Source organism: Podarcis tiliguerta (assembly GCF_965153285.1).
Source record: "Podarcis tiliguerta genome assembly, chromosome: 2".
Classification (NCBI taxonomy): Eukaryota; Metazoa; Chordata; class Lepidosauria; order Squamata; family Lacertidae; genus Podarcis; species Podarcis tiliguerta.
Window position 1 is genome coordinate 24,415,461 of NC_139535.1, and position 26,723 is coordinate 24,442,183.

At 43.8% G+C, this 26,723-nt stretch overlaps 1 protein-coding gene across 1 annotated transcript in view; it reads right to left on the bottom strand.

The window, feature by feature from the left end:
• The window catches only part of LOC310670469 (cadherin-related family member 3-like), a 44,631-nt gene extending 23,110 nt beyond the window's left edge, over window positions 1-21,521 (bottom strand). The window contains exons 1-8 of the mRNA XM_083425874.1: window positions 21,376-21,521; window positions 19,772-19,860; window positions 12,565-12,665; window positions 7,383-7,493; window positions 6,070-6,266; window positions 4,834-5,011; window positions 2,598-2,760; window positions 998-1,100 (exon numbers count right to left, since the gene is read on the bottom strand). Coding sequence (XP_083282000.1) covers window positions 998-1,100; window positions 2,598-2,760; window positions 4,834-5,011; window positions 6,070-6,211 — 586 coding nt within the window. The 5' untranslated portion in view covers window positions 6,212-6,266; window positions 7,383-7,493; window positions 12,565-12,665; window positions 19,772-19,860; window positions 21,376-21,521. The remainder of the gene's footprint in view (window positions 1-997; window positions 1,101-2,597; window positions 2,761-4,833; window positions 5,012-6,069; window positions 6,267-7,382; window positions 7,494-12,564; window positions 12,666-19,771; window positions 19,861-21,375) is intronic.
• Window positions 21,522-26,723: the final 5,202 nt, after the last annotated feature.

A 26,723-nucleotide genomic window follows, 5' to 3' on the forward strand; every position in this document is an offset into this window, starting at 1 on the left:
ACTTGGGATGCCATAATTCAATCCAAACTGGGAGACCATGAACCAATCACTGTGCTGCAAAGGGTTGTTGCAAGAATAAGATGGAGAAGGGAGAACCATATATACCACTTTGAGCTCCTTGGACAATATATGGGATCCAGGTGTCATAATAAATAAATACTAAGCTATGGCCAGTATTTCATTCCCAGAGTGGGCCTCAAAAGTGCCACTTACTATTTCATGGTCCTAGTGAGAGATTTTACTTTCTTGGGCTCCATGATCACTGCAGATGGTGACAGCAGTCACGAAATTAATAGATGCCAGCTCCTTGGGAGAAAAGCAATGACAAACCTAGACAGCATCTTAAAAAGCAGAGACATCACCTTGCTGACAAAGGTCTGTATAGTTAAAGCTATGGTTTTCCCAGTAGTGATGTATGGAAGTGAGAGCTGGACCATAAAGAAGGCTGATCGCTGAAGAATTTATGCTTTTGAATTATGGTGCTGGAGGAGACTCTTGAGAGTCCCATGGACTACAAGAAGATCAAACCTCTCCATTCTGAAGGAAATCAGCCCTGAGTGCTCACTGGAAGGACAATTCATGAAGCTGAGACTCCAATACTTTGGCCACCTCATGAGAAGAGAAGACTCCCTGAAAAGACCCTGATGTTGGGAAAGATTGAGGGCACAAGGAGAAGGGAACGGCAGAGGACTAGATAGTTGGACAGTGTTCCCAAAGCTACCAGCATGAGTTTGACCAAACTGCAGGAGGTAGTGGAAGACAGGAGTGCCTGGTGTGCTCTGATCCATGGGGTCACGAAGAGTCGGACATGACTAAACAACTAATCAACAACAACAAAGGTTCCAAACCTAAAGTTGGGGCAAGTTGGGGGGGGGACCCTAAGAAGACATAGAGAAAAGATGGATTCCCCACACAAGAATCTCAAAGGAGGAAATGGTCAGAAGAGCAAAAGGCATGGCATGCTAAGAAACACTTGGGTTCTTTTTAAAATTCTCACCTGTGTGTGACGGAATTGCATCATCAAAAACAGAGAGAGTCATTTCATGAGTGCTGCCAACTGCAAGATTCCGTGGGTCTTCATAGTCCAAATATTGTGTTACCTTCCAATATAGCAAGAGTGAACAATTAAACCAAGCAGCATAATATCAAAGGCAGATTGAAGCTCGTGCATATTTCAAATTAACAGTTAAATGTATCTCAGTTTTCCTGTTAGAAATGCAGATGCAACTATGGATAAGACTCAACCAGGGGCAATTTCACACTTGGAGGACTGCTAGAAAGAGCACTTGGCTCCAGTTTCCGTAGGAATGCAGAACTGAAAGGAAGTATGTGCTGGTCCATCACCTGGAGGATGAAACACTGCGGGGTTGTCTGTGTGTGCGTGTATGAATCTTGGGAGCTTGAATGCGGAACGGAGTTTGTGTTATTATCACAAGCTGTTCCTTGTAAACTGCCTTGAGAATCATTTGATTGGAATGCAGGGTATAAACCACCAGGTCCAGATGGCATCCACCTGAGAGTTCCCAGAGAACTCATGTGAAATTGCTGATCCAGTAACAAAAGTATGTATTTGTCCCTAAGATCAGCTTCCATACCTGACAACTAGAAAATGGCAATGAAATGCTATTTAAAAAGCGTGGTGGTAGTGGGGAACGTGGGGGATCTTGGTAATTACAGGCCAGTTTGCTAAAAAATAAAAGGGTGAATGCAAATATCATCATCTTCATCATCACCTTATTCTTACACAACACCCTTTCTCAAAAGAAGGCCAGAGTGGCTCAAACTATGCATATTATCGGACAGTGATGGACAGCCAGGAATGGCCTTAGCTCACACTTGCCACTCAGTGGCAAACCCAGGCTTGTGGCTGCATAACAAATAATAATAATTTTATTATTTATACCCTGCCCACTTGGCTGGGTTTCCCCAGCCACTCTGGGTGGCTTCCAGCAGAATATAAAAACATAATAAAACATTAAATGTTTAAAACTTTCCAATCCTGGTCTGCCTTCAGATGTCTTCTTTAAAAAAAATTCTTATATAATATACTTACATTATATTATATTTATATAATATACGTATATTATATTATTATAATATATTCTATTATTATAATATTACATTTATATAATGCTTAATTGTAATAAAACCTCAAACTGGTTTACAAAAAGAATAAGATTATCAATAAAAACTGTTAAAAACAAAATATTCAAAAATAGTAAGCTAAGAGCAGAAATTGGCTTGATTCTGCTGCAAAAGGGGGGTGGGAAGAACCCCACCATTGCCAGACTAAAGTTCGTGCATTTTACTAAAGGAATCTTTTCCCCTGCTATCCTGGGAAGCCCAGTAGCATCCATGAGCTCCCTTAGATCAGGTCAATCTAATTGTCCCTCTAGCCCAATATGGTTTATTCTGTTCTGACTGGCTGACTAGAGTTTCAGACCTGCCATGGGCTTCTTTCACCTGGACACGCCAGGGATCTAACCTGGGATGTTCTGCATGCGAAGCAGGTAATCTGCCACTGAGCTATGATGGATCCTCCCTTGTTCAGCTCCTGTGTCCTTGACTTATCTTCTCCCACATCTTCATTTACTCACCCGAATGGCATTTTTAGCACCTGGAACTTGTTCAAACAGCTTTCCAGCACCAACCGGGCCACTGTTGGGTTCATAATGGAGTTCATCGGGGGGATTGTCCGTATCGTGACATCTGACATTAGCAACCACTGTATTAATTGCAATAACTTCTCTGCTGGTATATCTGATTAAAAGGAAGTCATCAAAATGTGACATGCTTGTTCCAGCAACCCCAGTTTTCTTCTCTAAATGTCCATCAAACCAGAAGCCGTTAATGATAGTGCCTATCATTTTAAGATAACGTTCCACAAGGTGCTCAGACTGGGAGAATCTGGATGTGTAACTTCGCAAGGCACACTGCGATTTATACTGACTATAATCCGTCTGAAATTTTTTATACCCAGTAGTTCAAGTGCAACCATGGCAGGAGTATAATGGAACCCTATTTTATAGTCCTATAACTGCACTGTAATGAATGCTTCTTTTAAACATATTTGTAAGAGTCAATTCAACAGAAAGAAAAGACTTAACCTGACTACTTTTCCCTCACATTTTTAGGGGGATTCCAACAAGATTTCCCCCTCTCGTAAGCACTGCAGTGCTACTCACAAATTTTCAGAATAAATGGAAGTGGGTTGAAGTCTCCTTAAAACAATACAGTGGTACTTCGGGTTACAGACGCTTCAGGTTACAGACTCCGCTAACTCAGAAATAGTACCTCGGGTTGAGAACTTTGCTTCAGGATGAAAACAGAAATCGTGTGGTGGCGGTGCGGTGGCAGCAGGACACCCCATTAGCTAAAGTGGTACCTCAGGTTAAGAAAAGTTTCAGGTTAAGAACGGACCTCCAGAACGAATTAAGTTCTTAACCCAAGGTACCACTGTATGTGCTGGCCAGTTGCGGCTGGTGCCCATTGGGACTTGCAGGGTGGGTAAGAAGACCAACAGTAGGTGGAGACAAAGACAGAGACAGAGACAGAAAGAGGTGAGTACAGTAATTCTAGTTTTGCCCTTATCCTCCTGCCTGCTGAGTTCTACAAGGGCAACACTGAGGCTGCCTACGCACTTCTATTTTGCAGAACGAAAAATCAGTTTCTCTCAACACACATCCTCAACAAGATTGCAGATCTTGTGGTCGAGACAGGTGGGTGCAGTTACTTGATGTAAATGTAAAGGGACCCCTGACTATTAGGTCCAGTCGTGACCGACTCTGGGGTTGTGGCGCTCATCTCGCTTTATTGGCTGAGGGAGCCGGTGTACAGCTTCCGGGTCATGTGGCCAGTATGACTAAGCCACTTCTGGTGAACCAGAGCAGCGCACAGAAATGCTGTTTACCTTCCCGCCGGAGTGGTACCTATTTATCTACTTGCACTTTGACGTGCTTTCGAACTGCTAGGTTGGCAGGAGCAGGGACTGAGCGACAGGAGCTCACCCCGTCACGGGGATTCAAACCGCCAATCTTCTGATTAGCAAGTCCTAGGCTCTGTGGTTTAACCCACAGCACCACTGCAAACCCTCCCCTTGATTAGATTATGCATTTCAAAACCTTGCCCTTGCTATTGTGGTATATGCCCACCCACGTCGTCATTGGTCAGGTATAGACACACACCCATACACCCATTGCTGAGACAGCATGCATCTGTTTTCAAATAGGCTCACTGTGGGGTAATACAGCATCAATCTGCAATGAGCTTTTATTTTCAGAACTAGCTTGACAAGTGCTTTTCAGAGGGTGGGTGGGTGTGGGTGTGTGCAATCAGTCTAGACCAGGCAAAGGCAAACTCCGGCCCTCCAGATGTTTGGGACTACAATTCCCTTCATCCCTGACCACTGGTCCTGTTAGCTAGGGATGATGGGAATTGTGGTCCCAAACATCTGGAGGGCCAGATTTTGCCTATGCCTGGTGTAGACTGTGTGTGAACTAGGTAGGACAAAGCAAGAATTTAGTCCCCACTGGTTCTAGAATGAAAATGTGCATTTGCAGCCTGAGACTAAGGAAATGGAACCTGACAGGCAGTGCCACCAAATGGACTGCTTGTCAGAAAGAAGGCAGGCAGGTGGGGGTTGCCTGGGGGCAGACTGAATATGGTGGGGCAGGGCTCCATTTGCTCCATTGGCATGGGGTATTTCTTTGGCCCATTTGTTCGATTGTTGTCAATGGGCTTCTTTATATTTTTTGAACATCTATGTGAAGGAAAATATATTATGAGAAAAACATAGCTAACCATTTGCTGCCATTTCTTGACTCACTAGCTCACCTGTATACATACTGATGACAGAATGGCACATTGTCATTGATTCCATGTACATTCACTATCACAGGAATGCCTGCACACCTCCAGGTACTGCTGCAAGCCACAACGGTGAATGACTGAGCACTGATAAATCCAGCCTCTTCCATGTCCAGTCTAGATGCAATTAGTAGAGTACCACGAGCTGCAAAATAGTTGTTAGGATAATGATAATGATGATCTGTGGCCTGGCCTGGAACATTTAGTAATTCTTACTAAACTATGAACCTGCCCATAATCTAAGACCTCCGCCTGATGTTCTGCTTGTGTGCCCACTACTGAAATTGGTTACGTTAATGAACACGTGAGCGGGGCCTTCTTGGTGGTGGCCCCACAGTTGCAGAATTCTCTTCCAGTTAACATTTCCTTGGCGTATTCTATTCTGGAATTCATTAAGTTTTCAGAAACTCCTATTTAAACTTATAAGCACATTAGGGGAGCCCTTCTGTGTGAAGTCCAAAGCCCACCTAATCTAGCATCCTGTTCTTAACGTGGCCAACCAGATGTCTAGGGAAGCCTGAAAGCAAATGGGCACCAGCAATGGTAAAAGACCATAGCTCCATGGTACAACACATCCTTGGCATCCCAAAGGCCTCAGGTTAAGGCTCGAAAAAGTCCTACCTGAAGCCCTGTAATGCAGCTGCCGTTCAGTGTTGACAATATTTAGCTACCGTAGAATGATGGTCTGACCTGGTATTAGAGGAAGTAGAGCAGAAACAGGACTAGGAGACTCCAGGGATAGGCAGTGGGCCTCCAACTGGGGTATCAGCAGCTGCCTAAGGTACGATGCTGATGCTTGGTGCCTGCCCTGTAACATCCCAAGCGGCTCTTTGCGTATTCCATGGGATATGCTGCCCCTTCATATTTTGCAACATTTTGGTTGGTCCTCTTAAAGCCATCACCCACTGAAATAATGGTATCCCCCTCCCCCTTATGCACCACACACCTTGGCTACCTTTGCTTTTCACATAAGCTAGCTTTTGCCAGTCTCGTGCCCTCCAGATATTTTGGACTACAGTTCCCATCAGTCTTAGCCAGCACAGTCGGCTTGGGCTGATGGGAATTGTAGTCCAAAACATCTGTTCCAGGAGAATTATGTAGATTGACAGTGAGCTGTCCTCTTCTCCTGTGGTTGTAATAAAAAACCAAAGGATTTAGGGCAGGGGTGGGATTTTGCCAGGATCCACATCCGTCATGGCTTACCTTTGTCAATCATGAAGTAAGGATTGCTTGGATCAAGAACGAAGGTGATAGGATCCATTGGATCTTCTCCCGCAGCATGGCACTTGCCAACTGTCATCCCAATGGGAATTTCTTCATCCAAAGTAATGTCCACCAGAGCCATTGAAACCGAGTCTTCTGTCCTAGGAGTCAATCTGCCTTTCCCAATACTGAAAAAACTAGAAAGGCAACACAGCTTATAAACAGTAGTTACAATGTACAACTCAGCAGCGGATCATATCCTTTTCACTGAGCCAGCACAGTCTCAGTCTTCACTTTAGCAAGTGTGGATATGACAGTAATTATCCAAGATGTGGCAGCTTTATAATTCCCATATTGACAGTGGGAAGATGAGGATGAAATAGTTATGCACTGGGCAAAGGAAGTTTTGAAGTGGGGACTCTCAGGCCTATAGTTCCTTCTCTCAGGTACCACTTCGCTTATTTAAGGAGCTTAGAAGAGTTTGGATTTGATATCCCGCTTTATCACTACCCAAAGGAGTCTCAAAGCGGCTAACATTCTCCTTTCCCTTCCTCCCCAACAACAAACACTCTGTGAGGTGAGTGAGGCTGAGAGACCTCAGAGAAGTGTGACTAGCCCAAGGTCACCCAGCAGTTGCATGTGGAGGAGCGGGGAAGCGAACCCGGTTCACCAGATTACGATTCTACTGCTCTTAACCACTACACCACACTGGCTCTTAGGTGGGGACAGATCAATAACTGAAGGATTTCGGGGGTGGGGTGAGATAGAGAGAGAGAGAGAGATGGGTGTGGTACAAAAAAAATATTCTTATTATTTCAGATTTTTAGACAATCTGTGCTCCCAAGCAGAAAGGTGATATGGTTTTCCACACATGGCAATAAGGAACTTATATTTCCATGGCTGTGAAGGGAAGATAGCTGTGGGTGCCTGTATGCATTTTCCTTTTTAAATAATCTTGAAAGCAGCATAATGAAACTGTAATGATAATAATAAAATCTTCCCCACTATTATCCCTAGTCTGGCTATAGTAGTTTTAGTAACATCTCTGAAATCTGCAAAACCTTTTGGACTAGCAGAGGCCATACTGGGACTAGGATGGGGTGGGGAAAATGAGCACCTGTTTCCACAGGTGAGACAGCGGAAAATGGATTGCTGTTCCTACATTCCAAGCCCAGCCCCGCAGTCCTACTATGTTCCTGCAGGAAGCTCTAGAGACTTTATTCCACCATCAAGGGTCTCTTACAAAGTCTATCAATTATATACAAGCACAAGATACACACCCTATAGAACCAAGCACTACCTTGGATGCTTACGTGCAATTAAGAAAGACGTCCCCACTGTGCTTTACTTCCACAAGGAACACTTTGATATATCCAGTCGCAGAGAGACCTTCCGGATCAGCAACAGTCACCTTCACTGAATAGCTGTAAACAAATTATATATTTATCTACCATAGTGATACCCTGCTCTCCCCCCACCCCAAATAACCCCAACACCATTCTCTGACATCAGAAACAGGGGTATCCAGAAAGTAACAGGAACACCTATCAATCTTCCAGGACACTCTGTAACTGACCTTTATCAAGCAATTCAATTATGTCACCTGTGGGTTACATCAAGATTGCTGCTGTGCTGTTGTGTGTTTTTTTTTTAATCACACTACATGTGCTAATTAGTTTACTAATGCCAGGCTGTTTGCATTAGCACCAACACTACCATGTTAATTGGCCACTCTGCTGCGTTGTTAATTGGTTACTGTAACTATTTTGCTTTCAGGTAGCTGTCACTTTCTGCTCTTTTTACATTTCATTTCCTCTGGCCTCAATTCTCTGCATTCTCTACTCTTCCCCTCCCCCCTCCGTGTGTCTGTCTTGCCAATTTAGGATCGTAAGTCGTGCAGTTGATGAAATGGACTGTGATGCGTGAAAGTTGCGTGAAAATAAGCTTCTTGGGATTTAAGGTGCCAGAAGACTCTTAAGGTCTTTGGTTTTGTGGAATCCACCTCTTTTGATGAATTTATACTGTTCCATTCAGGGTGGCAAGGTTTCGTTGGCTGTTATAATTTTAAAGGTTTTACCACTTTTCATAATTGCTTGTTGCATTGTTGTAACTCACCCTGGGACTTTATGGTGAAGGGCACGTAAGAAATAAAAATAATAAAAATTGGTGCCAGGTGCTCAGAAGGCTTCTTCCCATATAAACCAGCTTAAGGTCCACCATTCTATGCCCCTGCCTTTGCTTTGGAAAGGACTTAGTGGCAAAACAGCTGTGTTGCATTCAGAAGGTCCCAGGCTCAATCCCTAGTATCTCCAGATAGGCCTGGTAATGTCCCTGTCTGAAAACCTGGAGAGCCGTAACCAGTCAGTGAAGACAATACTGAACGAGATGGACCAGTGGTGTGACTCAGTATAAGGCAACTTCCTGTGTTCCTGTACTCAGAGGTGATGCAAGTGGCCCCTAGGAAAGGAGCTTTCTGAGTAACTCTACCCTTGGAATGTTGTCCTGATTGTGACTCTACCTACTATCTTGAATTAAATATACTTCAGGGGCCAAGGGAAGGCTTTCTGGTTTATCCAAGAGCTTTTGTTTGATGGTTTGCATAGTTGCTTTCAGTTACTGATTACTGCTTCTATCATCTGTGGTTGGCTGGTACCGCTTAGTTTTCCCTGCCGCTATTTCATCTGCTGAGGTTTGGTTTTATATATGTTATATTCATACTCATAAAATTTATACACCACTTGATTGTGTCAACAGACTTTGCAGTTGGGGTGAATTAGATTGGAATTCAAAGGCTTTATTCATGCAGGAACGATTTACAGGATAAGTGGAAAGAGGAAATAGAGGACATCTTATCTGGAGAGAACAGTAGACAAAATGGCTCAGCTTTTAGGGTTGGAGTTAATTTAGACTACAAGCATAAGCAGAGTGGCTAGATCATCATCTTGAGAAGGAAGTGTATTTGCTTTCCTCCAACAGTTTGTACAATAAACCTCAAAACAGTTTACGAAAGAGATTAAACAATAAAATTATCACAAAGGAAAAAAATCACAAAAATTCATACACATTTTGTATGTGTGTATTTTAGACATACAAAAGTCTAAAATACTAAAACAAGTTAAAACTCAAATCAGCTTTCTAAGCATCTGGGAGGAGCCCAGTTGCGCTAGCGTAAGTCCTCGCTTAGGCTTCTGCTAGTAGGACCAGATAGTTGAATCAGGTCCCATGAAATTATCTCATCCTCTTTACTAATAATAATCCAAATAAGCCAAGATATGACTGTTTGAACATGGGCATTGTGTTGTAGAAATGCAGCAGAAACAGCCTCTAAATAAATGACCTACACAGAAAGCCGAATATGTCCATGGGCAACTTTCCGCTCCTTCTGTATAGTACCATTTCTCTATCTTCTCTTTGTCTGTCTTAGCTAGTTAAATCACATCTAATTGAAAAACTCTCCAGAGTAGAAACTTTGCCTCTCGCAATATTTTGTTTCAGCTTTGAAAGGTACAGCAAGTGGTGGCTTCAATTGTCACTTTAGCCTGCTGGAGTAAAACTAGAATGATAAACAATGAGTGCCTGTAATTGGAAAGTGAATAATTAGATCAGAAAGTTTCTTCTGGATGAGCAGAAAGCTCTGCAGTCTCTCTGGGAATATGATGAAGAGCTTTCCAGATCTCATTTGGGTAACAGTCTCTCTTCCACTTGACAAAGAGGAGGGAGCAAGAGGGGAGCTATGCATACTTTCCCTAGACATGTTCATGCATTTCCAAGTCATCCAAGTAAGAAATGCTCTGATTAAAAAAGACACACCTTCTATTTTTAAACAACACCAGGCGGTATTAATATGCAGGTAGAGGGAAATGACTAATTAATGTAGTTCAGCCTTATTAACATACAGCTATAACCCTGTTGCATCCTGCAAGGGCTGGTGAGGTCAGCATTGAGGTAGTTAGAATTAATTAGACATCCTAGGCTCCCTCCCCCCCCCCTCTGAATTCAGGCACATCCTGAATCCCACCAGAAGGATAGATACAGAGGTAAAAGCTGAAGGTCTTTTAAGCTTATGAACGAAAACAAACAAACCCTGCAATAAGGAAGAAATCTATTAATAGCAATACTAGTTTTTTCCATCCTGTCATTTTCAAATGCCTAATTTAAATTTATTTTTGCATACACACATGAATCAACTGTTCTTCTAAGCTTTGGGCAAAAATCAAAATGTTTTTGTTCCCTTAGTTTTGCTTCCCAACTCAGTCTGATTTACGTCCTTGACTAAACTGTGGGGCGATGTCACGTGATACGACCACATGATGTGGAACTTCCACACTGAAAGGGTCAGGAAGCGGGTGATGTAATGATTTGACACACCTGTTGTTTTGTTACTCCTTATGAGTCACAGGAAGGCTATGATATACAATGAATTGAAAAGGAGGTTCAAAATAACTTTTTTAAAAACAAAACAACCAGAAGCTTTTCTTTTGGGAATTATAGGGGCAGAACTACCTAAATTGTATAGAAATTTATTTATGTATGCTACTACAAGCAGCAAGAATACTACTTGCCCAAAAATGAAAAGAAGCAGAAATTCCAGCAAAGGAAGAACGGATACAAAAACTTACGGAATATGCAGAAATGGCGAAACTTACTGGAAGAATAAGAAATCAAGATAAACTTTTTTATATAAAAGAATGGAAATGGTTTATTGAACATTTACAGATAACTTACAAACAGATAAAAACATTGGCAGGATTATTGTAATAACCTGCAGTTTCATAAGAGTATATATTTAAAGTAGATAATTAAATGAGCAAATTAAATGAATTTGGATATGCAGAAGAGTTAAAAAAATAAATTTAAGGAACTACAGAAAGAGGGGGAGGGAAGTCAATTCTTTGAAATGCTAAATTGATTATAAACTTGAAAAGTATAAATAAAAGCTTTTTAAAAAAAAATGAATGCTGTGGGAGTTGGTTGTAATGATAGGATCAGTGGTGACTTGAGGAAAAAGTCACTTGCTAAATTTTTATTTTTTAAAAAAAGAGACTTCTACCCACTGACCACCTCTTCTCACCGGAAATCCTCTTCTTGATCAAGCCATGGGTCTATCTAGTTCAGTATCTTGTTCTCACAGTGGCCAACCAGAAATGGCCACCAAGGGAAGCCCACAAGCAGGACCTGAGTTCAACAGGACTCTCCCCACTCTCACCAATTCTCACCAACTGGTACTCAGGGGCACACCTGCCTCCACCAGTGGAAGCAAAGTGTAGTTATTGTGCCCAGTTGACATTGTTTTATGTTTTGAATTGTTTTAATTGATGCCAGGGTTACTTTATTGTTTTTATGATATTTTATGCACTGCCCTGTGATTCATCGTGTGGTCCAGAAAAATTGAAATACTTTATTGTCACTTGTGCAACTTGTATACAGGGAGATTACACGAGCACCCTCCACTCAGCTCTCTTAGTCTTAATTTCCCTTCATTTACTGACACACACCCACACCAAACCCGAAAGTCAGTTGCCCTGTTGTTATCTTTTCATTCAGCAGCCTAACAGCCCACGGATGGAAGCTGTTTTTTACCCCGTTGGTGCGACTAATCATGTTTCTATATCTTCTGCCCGAGGGCAGGAGATCAAGAAAGTGCCGGCCAGGGTGTGAATCATCTCTTAGAATTTTCCTCATCTCCTGAGGCAACGTTCTTCCGCTATTTCATCCAGCGGATTCATGGGACAGCCCATAATATCTTGTGCTGTATTCACCACCCTTTGTAGGCACTTCCTATCAGTTGATGTCAAGCCAGCATGCCACACTGTGATGCAGTATGAAAGGACAATTTCTATTGTGGACTGGTAGAAGGAGATCATCAAATGTTGATTGACATCGTTCTTTCGCAATACTCTGAGGAGATGGAGTCTCTGTTGGGCTTTCTTAACCACCTGGGTTGTATTGATTTTCCAAGTAAGGTCTTCACTGAGATAAACTCCTAGGAATTTAAAGGAAGAGACTCTCTCCACACAGCCCTCTCCGATGTACAACGGGGCTAGTTCTCCTCTCTTCCTCCGAAAGTCCAACACCACCTCCTTTGTCTTGCTGATATTAAGGTGCAAGTTGTTCCCTAGGCACCATGTAGATATTTTTTGGACCTCCCCTCTATATGCTGATTCATCTCCACCTGTTATTAACCCCATTATGGTGGTGTCCTCTGCAAACTTAATAATTGCAGTAGACGGGTCAGATACACATAATGCACAAATAATAAAATGGAACAGCATGTTGCTAAAGAAAAATCAAAACGTGTACTGTCCTTGCTCATGTCACAGGAAAAACTGTCTTCCTTCCTTCCTTCCTTCCTTCCTTCCTTCCTTCCTCCAAATGCTCTTGCAGTGTTTGTTCCCCCCATAAGCAACCACATGCGGGAAATAATTTTAAATGAAAAACAGTTGGGATTTTCTCCGCTTCTGAACAAATAAAACCACAAAATAGATATCTGCTTACCTCTTTTCCCTGTGTGCAGATCTGAAGGTCTCTGTCGTAGAAATTGTCCCTGCACCATCAATCTGGAATACTGTGAGGTTCGGTGAGATCTCGATAGAGAACTAGTAGGAAAGGGTGGCATCAATTTATTCCACATAACATTAGGAAGAACTTCCTGACAGTAAGAGCTGTTCGACAGTGGAATTTGCTGCCAAGGAGTGTGGTGGAGTCTCCTTCTTTGGAGGTCTTTAAGCAGAGGCTTGACAACCATATGTCAGGAGTGCTCTGATGGTGTTTCCTGCTTGGCAGGGGGTTGGACTCGATGGCCCTTGTGGTCTCTTCCAACTCTATGATTCTATGATTCTATGAATTTTTAAAATGTTACGGTTCATGCAAAATGTCAGAGGTTGGAAAACAACGATAGCAAAGAATAATCTGATATATTAGAAGTATTGCTGTGTTTGAATGCCCAGTCCATCCCTATGTAAGTGAACCCACAGGATAGTATCAATAGTAGAAGACATCTCTATACAATCTATATAAATCTATTGAACTGTTATTCCCCTCTCCCCTCATAAAGCAACATTTATTTTCTGACTGGCTTTTCTGGAGGGTGGCTGAATTTGCTTCTGGTTGTCACCGGCTCTTTGTATTACTTTCTGATTTTGATTTAAATCCTATAGTAAGTCAAATGAAGGAAATTTCCTCATCCCCTCTATTCCCTTGCTCCCATAAGCCTCTCTGGAGAGTGGCGGGAGGGGGCCTGTGGGATGTGGCACAGGGGGACTTGCTGGGGAGAGAAGAAGAAATCCTTCTGTAAACTCCCTAAAGATCCAGTTCTGATTTACATCAGGGGGACAATAGCATCATCACCCACAATGATTCTGTGGAGGAGTCTGCCCCTTGAGAGGAGTCTCTGGCTTGCTGGACTTAATGCCTTCCTTCTTGACACACAGAGTACTTCCGGTATATGCTTCCTTGTCCTTATAGAGTTTATAGCTGGAGATAACTGTCAAGTTGTGGGTGAACATATCAGATGACACAGCGATTCTTCAAACAGCTCTTGTTTATTCACAGAACTGAACTGAAGGGTTCAGCCAGCCTGCTTATATAGAGCTCCACTACAACGCAACAGCAGCAACTTTCTGTAACTATCCAATCACTGAACGTCACTTTCAATCCCTTATTTGCATATGTGGACCTGAGTGAAAACTATCTACAGTATCCCCCTGCTGGCCCAGGGTGAGAACTTCAGTACATAATAATAACCATGTCCCACAGGTTCTCTCCCTTCCACCAGGTTTCCACCCAGGGCCAGCCCTTCCATGAGGCAAAGTGAGGTAGCTACCTCAGGCAGAAAATTCTGAGGAGCAGAAAGTGGCTTGAAATGTGGGCCATGCAGTCTACATTCCTTCCCTAGGGCGTGGAGGTGGAGCTTTGTTCCATCACCAGTGCTTAAGGATGGTTCAGTTACCAGCCTAGTCAGATTTTGTGCACGGAGTGGGGAATGCCTTGTCCTTCGCCTCAGGCAGCAAAATGGCTTGGGCCACTCCTGTGCCTGCTATTTCAATGCCATCGCCAAAGACCAACTGCTGTCCCCTAAGACCATTGTGCAAATTCATACAGATTGGCTTTCTTTTAATGTGAAAGAGAAGAGTTATGTCACAAAAGCTTTCCCCCCACCCCACTGCCCGCACAAAGTGCGGCTGATGGCTTGTTACAGTCTGATATACTTCTGTTTACAAAAGGACTCACATGGTTACTAGGCAACAGGAAGACTGGAAGTCAGCTGGAGGAACAAGGAAGTTTCCTGCTTGAGTTTTTGGAACCATCACAGCCAGCAAGCGAGAACACAAATAGCCTCTGTATTAGAGCAATTGGCTTGACTTTATTATCAGCAGATGGACAGGCTGATGCTCCCTGGAAATTTTTTTAAGTCATTAAGGACACATTAAGGATTGAAAGCAATTTTTCAATCCAAGTGATTTCAATCCAAAATGGTTTCAATGAGAGAGCAAACATGTTAATTACCTCTCACTGAAATCTGTGAGATTTAAAAGTGCCTACATTTATCTGGATTATGTTTTAGATACAGTATTACCACCTAATTTTGCCATATGTCTGGAATTTCCCGGACATAACCAGGATTTGGCCGTTGGAAACAGGGCCCAAGCAAAAAGTGCTTAAATGTCAACACAAGTCTTTTCCCTAAAGTAGAACCACTGAAGTGAATGGACATGACTAACTGAAATGCATTGGTTTCAATGGGTCTACTGTGTGGGGGGCTGGCTGAATACAACCAGTGCTTTATCTCAGCGCTGTGGGATTTGATAAGGTCACCCAGCGACATTAACAAAAATAATAATGTGCAGATCCTTCTAAAAGTGGATTAGTAGGCCATTGACTTTTGAGGCACTAAAGGCGCACAGCTCCATCTCTGAAAATGGAAACTCCACAGAAAAATTAGCTAAGGCATTTCTGCTGTGGTCAGCAATGTTGTGAACTAGTCTGCCGCCTGGTGGCCAATTTGCCTTTAAAACCCAGGGATATGGTTTGCAACTCACCACCACCACCTTTGTTCTGCTGTAGTAGTTCTCGAATTTCCGGGATCGGGTCTTAAGGAGGGTATGAATGTTCAGGAATCGTATGCACTGACAGAGCTTGCTGTGCCATTTCAAGAGAGGCTTATCTTTTTTGACAGGAGAAATGGTTGCAGCAAGATCGGGAAACAACACTGGCTTGTACTTTCATATTCTTTCTATGTCTCCATGCCTGTTATTCGAGCTGGGCAAAGCCAGTGTGTGTGTGGTTTATCACCATTTGTTAGAAAACAGGCTGAGGAGTACTGCTCTGATGAGGAATGGTGGGAGCCTCCCCCTCCCCCTGCTCCTGACCAGGATCCTGAAGGAACAGTGGGACAGTATAGATTTGGAACAGTGGTTTGCAGAGGGGCATAGTTCTGAAGACAAAAGTTGGGAAGAACTGGGAGGCGAACAGCTAGGAGAAGAAGAACTGGGAGAGAGAGAGAGTTAACTGACTCTCTTTCTTGCTTGAAAGTCTACATCTGCCCAGTCCAAGGTCACGACAAGCAGATAAGGTGGCAGCCTAGAAAACAAAGTGGTTGCGAGATCAGGTTGCAAGGCGCGGAAGTGACTAGGGGGGAAGTGGGTGCAAACCTTAACTGGGAACGCCGTCATTCCGAGAATGGCTGCTTTGTTTTTTTGCTGTGATCATTAAAGACTCTTTAAATGTCCTGCTTGTCTACGGCCAAAGGGGCGGAGGAAGCTGAGTCCTCGAAGCCTGACACCGTCCTACATTTGGAAAACGTGCTCTTGCACCTCTGTTCTTCAGCATCCTTCGTAAAAGCCACCTTCTCCACAAATCCACACTTTAACAACACATTTTAACTCCCCCAAATCCATAGGGTGCCTGTGCTTCTGATATACAGTATGCAACTACCTATACTGGATAATTACACCAGTAGCAAACACAATATGGAGCCACTGAGAAACGAGCAGGAGGTATCAGCATGCTTCGGGGTGTCTGCAGAAATACAAACAACTCTTGAGGGGGGCAAGCAAACAAAATGAAACAAACCCAGAAGCCAGAACTGAAAAACAGAATTGGGAAACGCTCTAATGGTGCACCCTCTAAAAGGGCACGGCTGGTTGGCTGGCACATTGAACAGGAACACTGCTCTGCAACCTTTTGCTGACGGTCCCACTTGTTAAAATTGTTTGTTTGTAGAACCTTTTAATGAGGGTGAAAGAGGAGAGCGCAAAATATGGTCTGAAGCTCAACATCAAAAAAACGAAGATCATGGCCACTGGTCCCATCACTTTCTGGCAAATAGAAGGGGAAGAAATGGAGGCATTGAGAGATTTTACTTTCTTGGGCTCCATGATCACTGCAAATGGTGATAGCAGCCACGAAATTAAAAGACACCTGCTTCTTGGGAGAAAAGCAATGACAAACCTAGACAGCATCTTAAAAAGCAGAGACATCACCTTGCCATCAAAGGTCTGTATAGTTAAAGCTATGGTTTTCCCAGTAGTGATGTATGGAAGTGAGAGCTGGACCATAAAGCTGATCGCTGAAGAATTGATGCTTTTGAATTATGGCGCTGGAGGAGACTCTTGAGAGTCCCATGGACTGCAAGAAGAACAAACCTCTCCATTCTTAAGGAAATCAGCCCTGAGTGCTCACTGGTAGGACAGATTGTGAAGCTGAGACTCCAATACTTTGGCCACCTCATGAGAAGAGAAGACTCCCTTGGAAAAGACCCTGAAATTGGGAAAGATGGAGGGCATAAGGAGAAGGGGACGACAGAGGATGAGATGGTTGGTTAGTGTTCTCAAAGCTACCAGCATGAGTTTGACCAAAATGTGGGAGGCAGTGGAAGACAGGAGTGCCTGGTGTGCTCTGGTCCATGGGGTCACGAAGAGTCGGACACGACTAAACGACTAAACAACAACAACAATTGTTTGTTTGTTTTAAAATAAATTGCTGTTTCTGGACATAGCTCTCAAACTGAGGTGGAAATGTGAAGAACTGAAAAATGAGAAACTGGGAGAAAACAAAATGGACAGATCTGCCCCATTCCTAGTAACAACACCACTGAAATAAAACCCAGCTGCCCAAAGACAGTGCTAAATTCCACTTCACGAGGACTGATCTATCATGCAGAATCCACTTATTCAAAGGGAATGGGTGTATGACCTGAGGCTGGATATCTTTATTTTTATTTTTATTTTTTGCATTGAAGAAGGTAACAACATTCAATCTGGGCTGGAGTCGTACAATTCCCACTGGTGCTATAATGTCATAAAACAAGAGCAAAAGTAGACCTGAGGGAGTCGTGCTCATTAGCGGAACATCCACAGTTTTGAATAATGTATTCTTAAAAATACATTACATACATTCTTTAATAATATATATATTCTAGCCTAGCATTTGAAAAACTTAGCATCAATTTCCCCAAAGGTTTTTTGTTTTTTAAAAAGAAAACAACCAAGGGAACAAGCTATAATCATAAATAAAGCTGATGGCCTGTTCCATACCTTGAAAAATGCCTTGCTTGTGTTTAAAGTTTGTTTCATAGCTGAATTATCAACCACGGAAGATGGCAGTTTATAATTAAAATCCAAACTCTTCCTTAATTACAGGTATTGCTAAAGTATCGTTCCTTGCTATGTAATTACTCCTCGTGGAGATGACTAATTATTTTATTTTATTTTTGAAATGAATCTCCTAAGAAAGTATCCCCAAAATGCAGGGCTGCCAAGGCACAATATGAAATTTTAGGGAGAACCTAAAATTCTTCTTTTGGAGAACGTGGCGGAAGGGGCGAAATCTCAGGTCAGGAGCCAGATGTAAGGGGGCTGTCTTCTCTTTTCCCCGGCCTGCCAGCTCCATTCTGCACTTTAAACCACCCAATTATTGCAGTATGTTGCTCAGCCCTGTCTCTGTCTCTCCCTCTCCCTCTCTCTCTGTGGGAGCGTTGGCCTAAGGAGCAGCAAGAAACACAAGCAACTTTTTTTAAAAAAAAATGGAATTACATTTCTTCATGCCTGGTGGGCCTGCAATGCAGTGCAAATGTTATTGCGGTTGTCAACCAGGTGCCCGTTGGGACACGTGCAGGGCTGGCTTACCCATAGGCACTAGGGGTGTGGGGCACCTGGGCGCTGGGCTCTCAGGGGTGCCAGGCCGAGAGTCTGGGGCCAAGATTTGAAGTCCGGGGATTGAAGAGCCAGGGCAGCTGACAGCTGCTGCCAAGCAGAGCAGAGCCCGTTGGAGCGCCGCAGGCTTTTCTGCTGTAGACGCTGAGGCAGCTGGCCGGCTCTGCCCTCCTGCGCGCCTGGGATTGGCGGGCTGTTGAGAGGCCTGCCCAGCACACGCATGCTGCTCACACGAGGCGCACCGCTTCCCTCCCTACACCTGCAGCGGCATGGGAGAGAGTTGTGTGCCTCCACCAAAAAAGCTCAACAACTCTGAGCTTCCCCCCCTAAAAAAAGCTCAACAAGTTTTGCCTGTCCCCCCAAATAATAATAATAATAATCTATTATTTATACCCCGCTCATCTGGGCGGCTTCCAAAAAAATATTAAAATACTGTAATACATCAAGCATTAAAAGCTTCCCTAAATAGGGCTGCCTTCAGATGTCTTCTAAAGGTCTGGTAGTTGTTGCTCTCTTTGACATCTGGTGGGAGGGCGTTCCACAGGGAGGGTGCCACTACCGAAAAGGCCCTCTGCCTGGTTCCCTGTAACTTGGCTTCTCGCAGTGAGGGAACCGGCCGAAGGCCCTCGGCGCTGGACCTCAGTGTCTGGGCAGAACGATGGGGGTGGAGACGCTCCTTCAGATATACTGGACCAAGGCCATTTAGGGCTTTAAAGGTCAGCACCAACACTTTGAATTGTGCTCGGAAACATACAAATGGAGGCGCTGGGCAGTTTTTTGCACCCCGGTGCCGCATATGCTAAAGATGGCCCTGGACACCTGGGAGCAGGACCTGAGCACAACAGCGTCCTGTGTGCCCCGCTGCTACCCCGCCCCACAGTGCCCCAATCCCAACCAGCTAAGCAGCTGCGACACCCATGTCAGGAGGGCCTGGTCTCCAACCCATCATATGCATCACTGCTGTTCACGTTAGCAATTTTGACGCGCCCATGGGATTTATTTATTTAAGACATGTATAACCCGCCTTACCTCAAAGAAGCTCAAGTCAGTGCATACGACCAATCCTGTGAAGGGGGTTAGAAGGAGAGAGGGAGAGCAACTGGCCTAAGACCATGGCTGAGTTGTCTTCCCAGTCCCAGACTGACATTCTTGGCTACATTGCCAAGAGTTCTGTTTCTGTGTCACACACGACAAACAGAGGTGAAGCCTTGTCCATTCACCCTATACAGTGGTACCTCGAGTTACATACGCTTCAGGTTACAGACTCCGCTAACCCAGAAATAGTGCTTCAGGTTAAGAACTTTGCTTCAGGGTGAGAACAGAAATTGTGCTCCAGCGGCGCGGCGGCAGCAGGAGGCCCCATTAGCTAAAGTGGTGCTTCAGGTTAAGAACAGTTTCAGGTTAAGAACGGACCTCCGGAATGAATTAAGCACTTAACCTGAGGTACCACTGTATTCAATTTAAAGAACATGGGTGGGGAAAAGTAATTTGAGACCCCACCTTATTTCCGTAGATTAAGCTGTAGAAGTCTAAGAGTTATTGAGAATTACCTTCAGAGGGGCTCCCTCAGGATCTCTGGCAGTGACTCTAAAAATTCCAGTGTTTTGCAGAGTATCCTCTGTGATATAAATTTCAGGATCTGCAGATAAATATTGTTGATGAATCATTCATTTGTTATTATTATCTAATCATCTGGCAGCTTTAATTCCCACCTATGGGCTTATTTATTTCGATTTCTGCCCCTCACACCGTCCCTTAGGCAATGTTAAAATCCTGAAACAGAATTGGCCATGCTAGCTAGGGTTGATGGGATTTGGAGTCCAGTTACTTCTGGAGGACACAGTGTTTTCTACCCCTGCTTGGTATATTCTGCATGGATAGAAGTCATCCTAGGAGCAAAAGTTGGACCCAGAGTCTGTCTTCCATGGACAGATTTGCAAAAGGGACCAAGATCCGGGAGAGTTCATCCTGGAACAAAGGAAAGGCAGGGCCAATGCAAAACACACTATTGCCCAAGGCGGGGCTATGATTGCTTCTCTGTAGCAACCCCATGACTTGGACCTCCCCTCTACTGCTATGCTCAGGAAGAGAAAGCCAATTCAGAACTCCAGTAGCATACTTGCCCCATCCTCCAGCCCTAGGAGTCCTCATAAGGGAGCTGTGTTTAGAGGAAGAACTGTGAGGGGAGAGGTTTCCAGCCGTCCATTAAATATCATATGCTGATATTTAATATTCTATACTAGCCTAATGGATTGTTGAATATTACTTTATTTGATATTAGTTGCTTATTTTAAAGTTATGTTTTATTATCACATTGTTATATTGGATTTGATTGTTATAAGGTGTACATTCTTTGTTTCTTCAGCTTTACAAATTAAATGTGAAATGAAATGAAAAATTCCAACTTTCCACTGAGTGACTGGGACAAAAAATTACACAGGGAGTGGCAATCAAAATAAATGGGCCTGTGACCTTCTGAAAAACCTGAGATGTAGCCTGCTGGTCGTAGGGCTGCCATATGTCTGGAAAATGACACCCAGGTGGATTTTCAGCCACTCGGCAAAATGTATGGTAAGGGGAGTTAATATTATTCCCCCCCAAAGCTCAACAACTTTGAGTAAGAAGAAAATAAAAACTTTGTTCACTTTTGGGAATATGGCAACCCTATCTGGTATAGCTTCATTGGGAGGGTATTTCAAAGGTGTGGTGGCACCACAGAAAAGGCCTTCTTTCTTACCCATCCTACAAATTTAAGCCCCAGACACACCAAAAGGATCTCTGGTGGAGATCTTAATGCACAGGCAAAATGGTCTAGGTGCAGAATGTTCACCTGTTTGGCCACAAACTGTTTAGGGCTTTGAAGAGTAACCCTAGTAGCTTGAATTGGTTCTGGAAATGCAATGGAATCCAGTGTAGCTTGTATAATATAGGTGCTATAGAAACTTTACACCCATCAGGACTCCACCAGCTGCATTTGAACCTGCTGAAGTTTGCAGTCTGTCTTTAAAGGCATCCCCATAGAAAGAACATTACAGTGGTCTTATCTGTATGTGACCAGATCATATTGGCAGAAGGGGGTCAAAGACAGGTCAGAGGGTGTGAACCTTTTGAAACCAGCCATTGATCATGCCATCAAAATGTAGTTGCTTCATACCTCTGCTAGGCTGAGTCAAAAGCCCAGTGAAGACAGGTGGTTCGTTGACATCGACAATCTGGACAAAGATGGTCTGAAAAGCCGAACTCCCCTTGTCATCTCTCACAAGGATGGGAATTGTGTAGAGACTGGTGGCTTCGAAATCCAACTTGGGTAATGCAGTGGTCATCAACTGGACAGGTTAGAAACTCAGAAAACTAAGTGTGAGTATAAAAATAATAATACACAGACTACTATTTCCAACTTGTAGCATTTTTCTTATTTTACCCTGTTCAGCAAAACTGAGGTGGATGTGAAGCTAGCAGTTCAGCAGCTGCCACTTATGTCTTCTCTGCCTCAAGAGCTCATGAGTCATACTGAGCCCTAATTTGTAGACTGTTGAGAGGCATTCATATGAACTCGCCCACTGTGACCAAGGGGGCTATGCCCATTAGTGCCTATGTAAGAAAGCACCACTGAGATGCATATTCTGTTAAAAAAACAGGTGTGGTGAGATCCTGGGAATGAGATCTACTGTATCAGGGATAGAGAACCCCTCAATATTTTTTTGGGATGCCAACTCTTAGCTGCAGATAGCATAGCCAGTGGTCAGGGCTGTGGGATGCTGGATCCAACAACAGGAGGGCCATAGGTTCCCTGTCATTGTATGACCTAAAACCTGGAGCCCAGACTTTCTTCTCTGCTCTACCAATTGTACAGTCTACTCCAGGCTTCCTCAACCTTGGCCCTCCAGATTTTTTGGGCCTACAACTCCCATAATCCCTAGCTAGCAGGACCAGTGGTCAGCGGTACCTATTTATCTACTTGCACTTTGACGTGCTTTCGAACTGCTAGGTTGGCAGGGGCAGGGACCGAGCAATGGAAGCTCACTCCATCGCGGGGAAAACTCCAAACTGGATGTAGTCAAATTAGGTTTTATTTCATTCTTGCATTCCTATACCCAGTGCGCAGTAGCTGACCCTTGCTGGAGGAATTTCCTTCCTTCCTTCCTTCCTTCCTTCCTTCCTTCCTTCCTTCCTTCCTTCCTGTATCTATTAAATTTATCTCCCACCCTTTTCCTTCCATAGGGGCCCGGGATGACGAACGCATCTGTAATCAGAAATGCAATTCCAAATAAAATAAATACAAAATTTGCTGAAAACATCAAAACATCTGAAATGGATTTAAGAACAGAAGCATAACCAAATCACATTTCTGGATGGGACTACCGAAATAGAAAAGTTTCTAGAAGGCATCTAAAGAACCACGGTGATATTGCCCACCTAATGTCAAGCAGCGTTGAAGTCAGCAAGCCCATTGTCATGGTTCTAGGGGTTGCTCGTGCGTAAGCCGGTGCAAACACCTGGCTGGATTGCCTGAGTGAACCTTTTCTGTCCGGACAGCCACTCACCCGTAGCTGTCTCAATCGCTGGCAGAATCCGTCAGTGGGCGTTTCTTAAACTTCTTCCAGCAAAGAAGCTCTTTGACGTCTAGTCTTCTCCTACTCTCTCTGCGCAAGGAGGGCGTAGGCAGCGGAGGACCCTTCCTCTCCCCGCTGGTCCCCGGCAAGGAGTCATGGGACCGCCTCGCCGCTTCCCCCATCTGCCCCCCTTCTCCACTGGTGCTACGCTGATTCTCTTCCCCAGAAGATGGGCTGCCTCTCCCAATCCCGGGACACTCTCCGGAATCCCTCTGGATTTTGCTCTCTCCCTTCAGCACTGATGGCAGTTCCCCGACACCCATGCTTCAACATGAAAGCTTTCGGGGGTCTAGGGAGACACTGCGCAGGTAATGAAAGGATGATACACAGTCTGGAGCTGCACCATAGCAGCATATACTGGTACATCAAGGTTCTTTTCTACTTGAGCTCAGTGCTACTTCCGCCATAAAAATTAATAAGAGACAGACACAAACACCATCCGAAGTTCAGTTTAACACCCCACATTCCCGGCTTATTTTCTGCAGCTAATTGTGCTCTGACAGGTAGCAATTGGCAGATTATAGAGCAGAGCGTTCCGTGCCTCTTTTCGCACTGGCGGGCCTATGCAATCAGTGCATTTTGTTGCCTTACTATTGTTTCCTGGCGAAATGGCTGTTGTTTTATTTGACTGACTGCCCAGATCCCCCTGCTAGGTGGAAGGAATAATTGTAAAGCAAACGAGCAAGGAGAGAGGAGCTCGACAATGGGTAATGATATGATAATGCAAAATACAGGAAAGCACAATTGCTCGCTGATGCATGATAAAAGATGTCAAGGAAAAATAAATATATAACACAAAGCAGCAAGGGTAAACGGCAACTGTTTTCCTCCACTGTTACTTTACAAATTCATTCTTAAGCGACAAGTCCATTTTTAAAATGAACTAGCAAATAAACACCTGTCGAGTTTGTCAACTCGTCAAGACATGTAGAGGAATCAGCTTGCGGTTTCTGAATGAGAAAAAAAAAATCAATGAAAAATACAAATGGATCATCGTACATTAGTAGTTGAAGAAGAATCAGTTAGCAAATAAACCACTAATCACATTTTTTTTTTCAGATGAATGGGTTAATTCATGAAGAAAACTGCATAGTAACAATGATCACTTTAATCCACATCCACCACTGATGTGCATCCTCTGGAAAGTTGCCCATGAGAGGTTCTAGAAGGTTGCTCTTGGGATGAAAATGTTCTCCATTTCTGGCTTATATTTGACTGCCAGTCTGGTATGCTTCCAAATTTGGAATTGGGGAAGGGAGAGCCATCTTGTCCTTTGCCTCAAGCAGGAAAATGACGTGGGTTGGCCCTGGTGCAGGGCAGGCCATGTGGTACACATTGCTCTGTCCACTCCCTGCCCCTCAGTATCTGCTACCTGAGGCAGCCAATTCACTCCATCTAATGGTAAGGATAGAGGATGAGATGGTTGGACAGTGTTCTCGAAGCTACCAGCATGAGATTGACCAAACTGCGGGAGGCAGTGGAAGACAGGAGTGCCTGGCATGCTCTGGTCTATGGGGTCACGAAGAGTTGGACACGACTAAACGACTAAAAAACAACAACAATGGTAGGGCCGGCCCTGCATTGAGCATTCCTTTTGAATGATGATTTGACCATAAATTGATTTATTGTATTTCTATACTGTTTTCGTTCAAATGAATCTCAGAGCAGCTTACAAATGACCAATAATAATATCATAATAAGACATAATAACTACTGCCTCCCATGCCGTTTTTGCTGTGTTAGCATCACCGAAGTGACCTCCCTGGGGCGCAAGCCTGGGCAGTGTGTATGGAGGTCCTGGGTTGCCCAGATGACAAGGCCTCTCGTCCTCTCGGCCCAAAGGAAAGCAGAGCAATACATTTAGCACCAGCTTGGCTACAGGAGTTGCTGGAAGGAAGCATACAAGGTGCCATCCTTAGGCAGTTGCCTTAGGGACTCCAGATTTGTGTGGGGTTTACTCCTTAACCCTTTCTTCTCCCAAAGATACTCCACAAGGTAGCAGGTATTGATTGTTCCTCAGAAGTGCTTTTCTTCTAGAAAACAAAGGTGCTGGAACTGTGTACCCTTGAAAACCCCCAGGGGGAAATCACTGTTCCTCAGAGTTTACTCCCAAAGCCTTTCCATGAATATAGTCGCAAGGCAGTGGAGATTTGGGATTATTATTATTATTATTATTATTATTATTAATTATTATTATTTATACCCCCACCCATCTGGCTGGGTTTCCCAGCCACTCTGGGTCAACTCCCAACAGAATATTAAAAACACGAATATTAAAAACTTCCCTTTACATGGCTGCCTTCAGATGTCTTCTAAAAGCCAGATAGTTGTTTATTTCCTTGGCATCTGATGGGAGGGCGTTCCACAGGGTGGGTGCCACTACTGCGAAGGCCCTTTTCCTTCAGACTTTTCCTTCACCTAGATTGGCTACCTTCCTGGGTTGATGAGCCCCATTTGCCCCTCTAAAACATAATAGAGCATCACAAATAACATGGACAAACAGTAAGCCTTGGCTTCTGTCAGATCTTGTTACACTTTCATCGTCTTCCTCCTCACATCTTAAGTAAATAAATAAGCTCTGGGAATGGAAGTTCCAGGCCCTTGCCACAAATGAAAGGAGTATACAGTATACAGTATTTCCAATGGGCAATGTGGGGTTTTGATCAGATGTAATTAACTATATCCATTGAGTACAAATACCCACCTGCCATTGATCTGTGCCCTTTGGAGTAATGACAAAGGGGTGCTCTATTGGGTAAGCATTAACTATGGCTGGTCCCCCAACTAAAGAACTGTGGTCAGGAACAACCACGGTGATGTTGGTTACTACCGTATGCTCAGGTGTGTTTTCTGCCAAAGGCCGAGGTCTTTCAGACATTACGCTGAGTAAGGTGAGACCTGAAAGAGAAGTTATATACCACGTTGACACTTTTCATCATTTAACCTATTTCAGTTTTTCAACGCATTGCAGTCCGTTTGCCAATATTAAACTTATTACTTTATTAGAAACAAACAAAACAAGGCACTTGCAGCACAATCATAACCATGTCCACTCAGAAGTAAATCCTGTTTACAGTGGGTCTTACTCTCGGGTAAGAGGGTTTATGATTAAAGTGTACACACCATACATTTAAAACTGTTTAAGGCATGTAACTTCTCTCAAGCTGGTGTGGTGTAGTGGTTAGGAACAGTGGACTTCAGTTATTGATCTGTCCCCACCTAAGAGCCAGTGTGGTGTAGTTAAGAGCAGTAGACTCGTAATCTGGTGAACCGGGTTTGCGTCCCTGCTCCTCCACATGTAGCTGCTGGGTGACCTTGGGCTCGTCACACTTCTCTGAAGTCTCTCAGACCCACTCACCTCACAGAGTGTTTGTTGTGGGGGAGGAAGGGAAAGGAGAATGTTAGCTGCTTTGAGACTCCTTAGGGTAGTGATAAAGTGGGGTACCAAATCCAAACTACTCCTCCTCCTCCTCCTCCTCCTCCTCCTCCTCCTCCTCCTCCTCTTCTTCTTCTTCTTCTTCTTCGAATCCTGGGAATTGTAGTTTGCCCCTCACAGAGCTACAATTTGCAGCAGCTTTAACAAACTGCTATCCTCATGGATTCTTTGGGAGAAGTCATGTGCTTTAAATGTGCTTGGTGTGTATGCAGCTGGTTTCCTGCATCACATCTTAGCCATTTGAACCAGATGTTCCTTTTAAAAAGTACATAAATAGATAAAGGGGGATCAGCCACTTAAAGAAGTCTTGATTGATCCTGCGAGCTTCAACCAATTAATCCATCTTTTAATTGATTAAAACTGCATACATTTGTACACGAGTTGTTTTAAAGCAGCCAACCTGCAGTCAGTCCCAGTTTGCAATCCTACAGGCAGCTGTATATTAACTGGTCC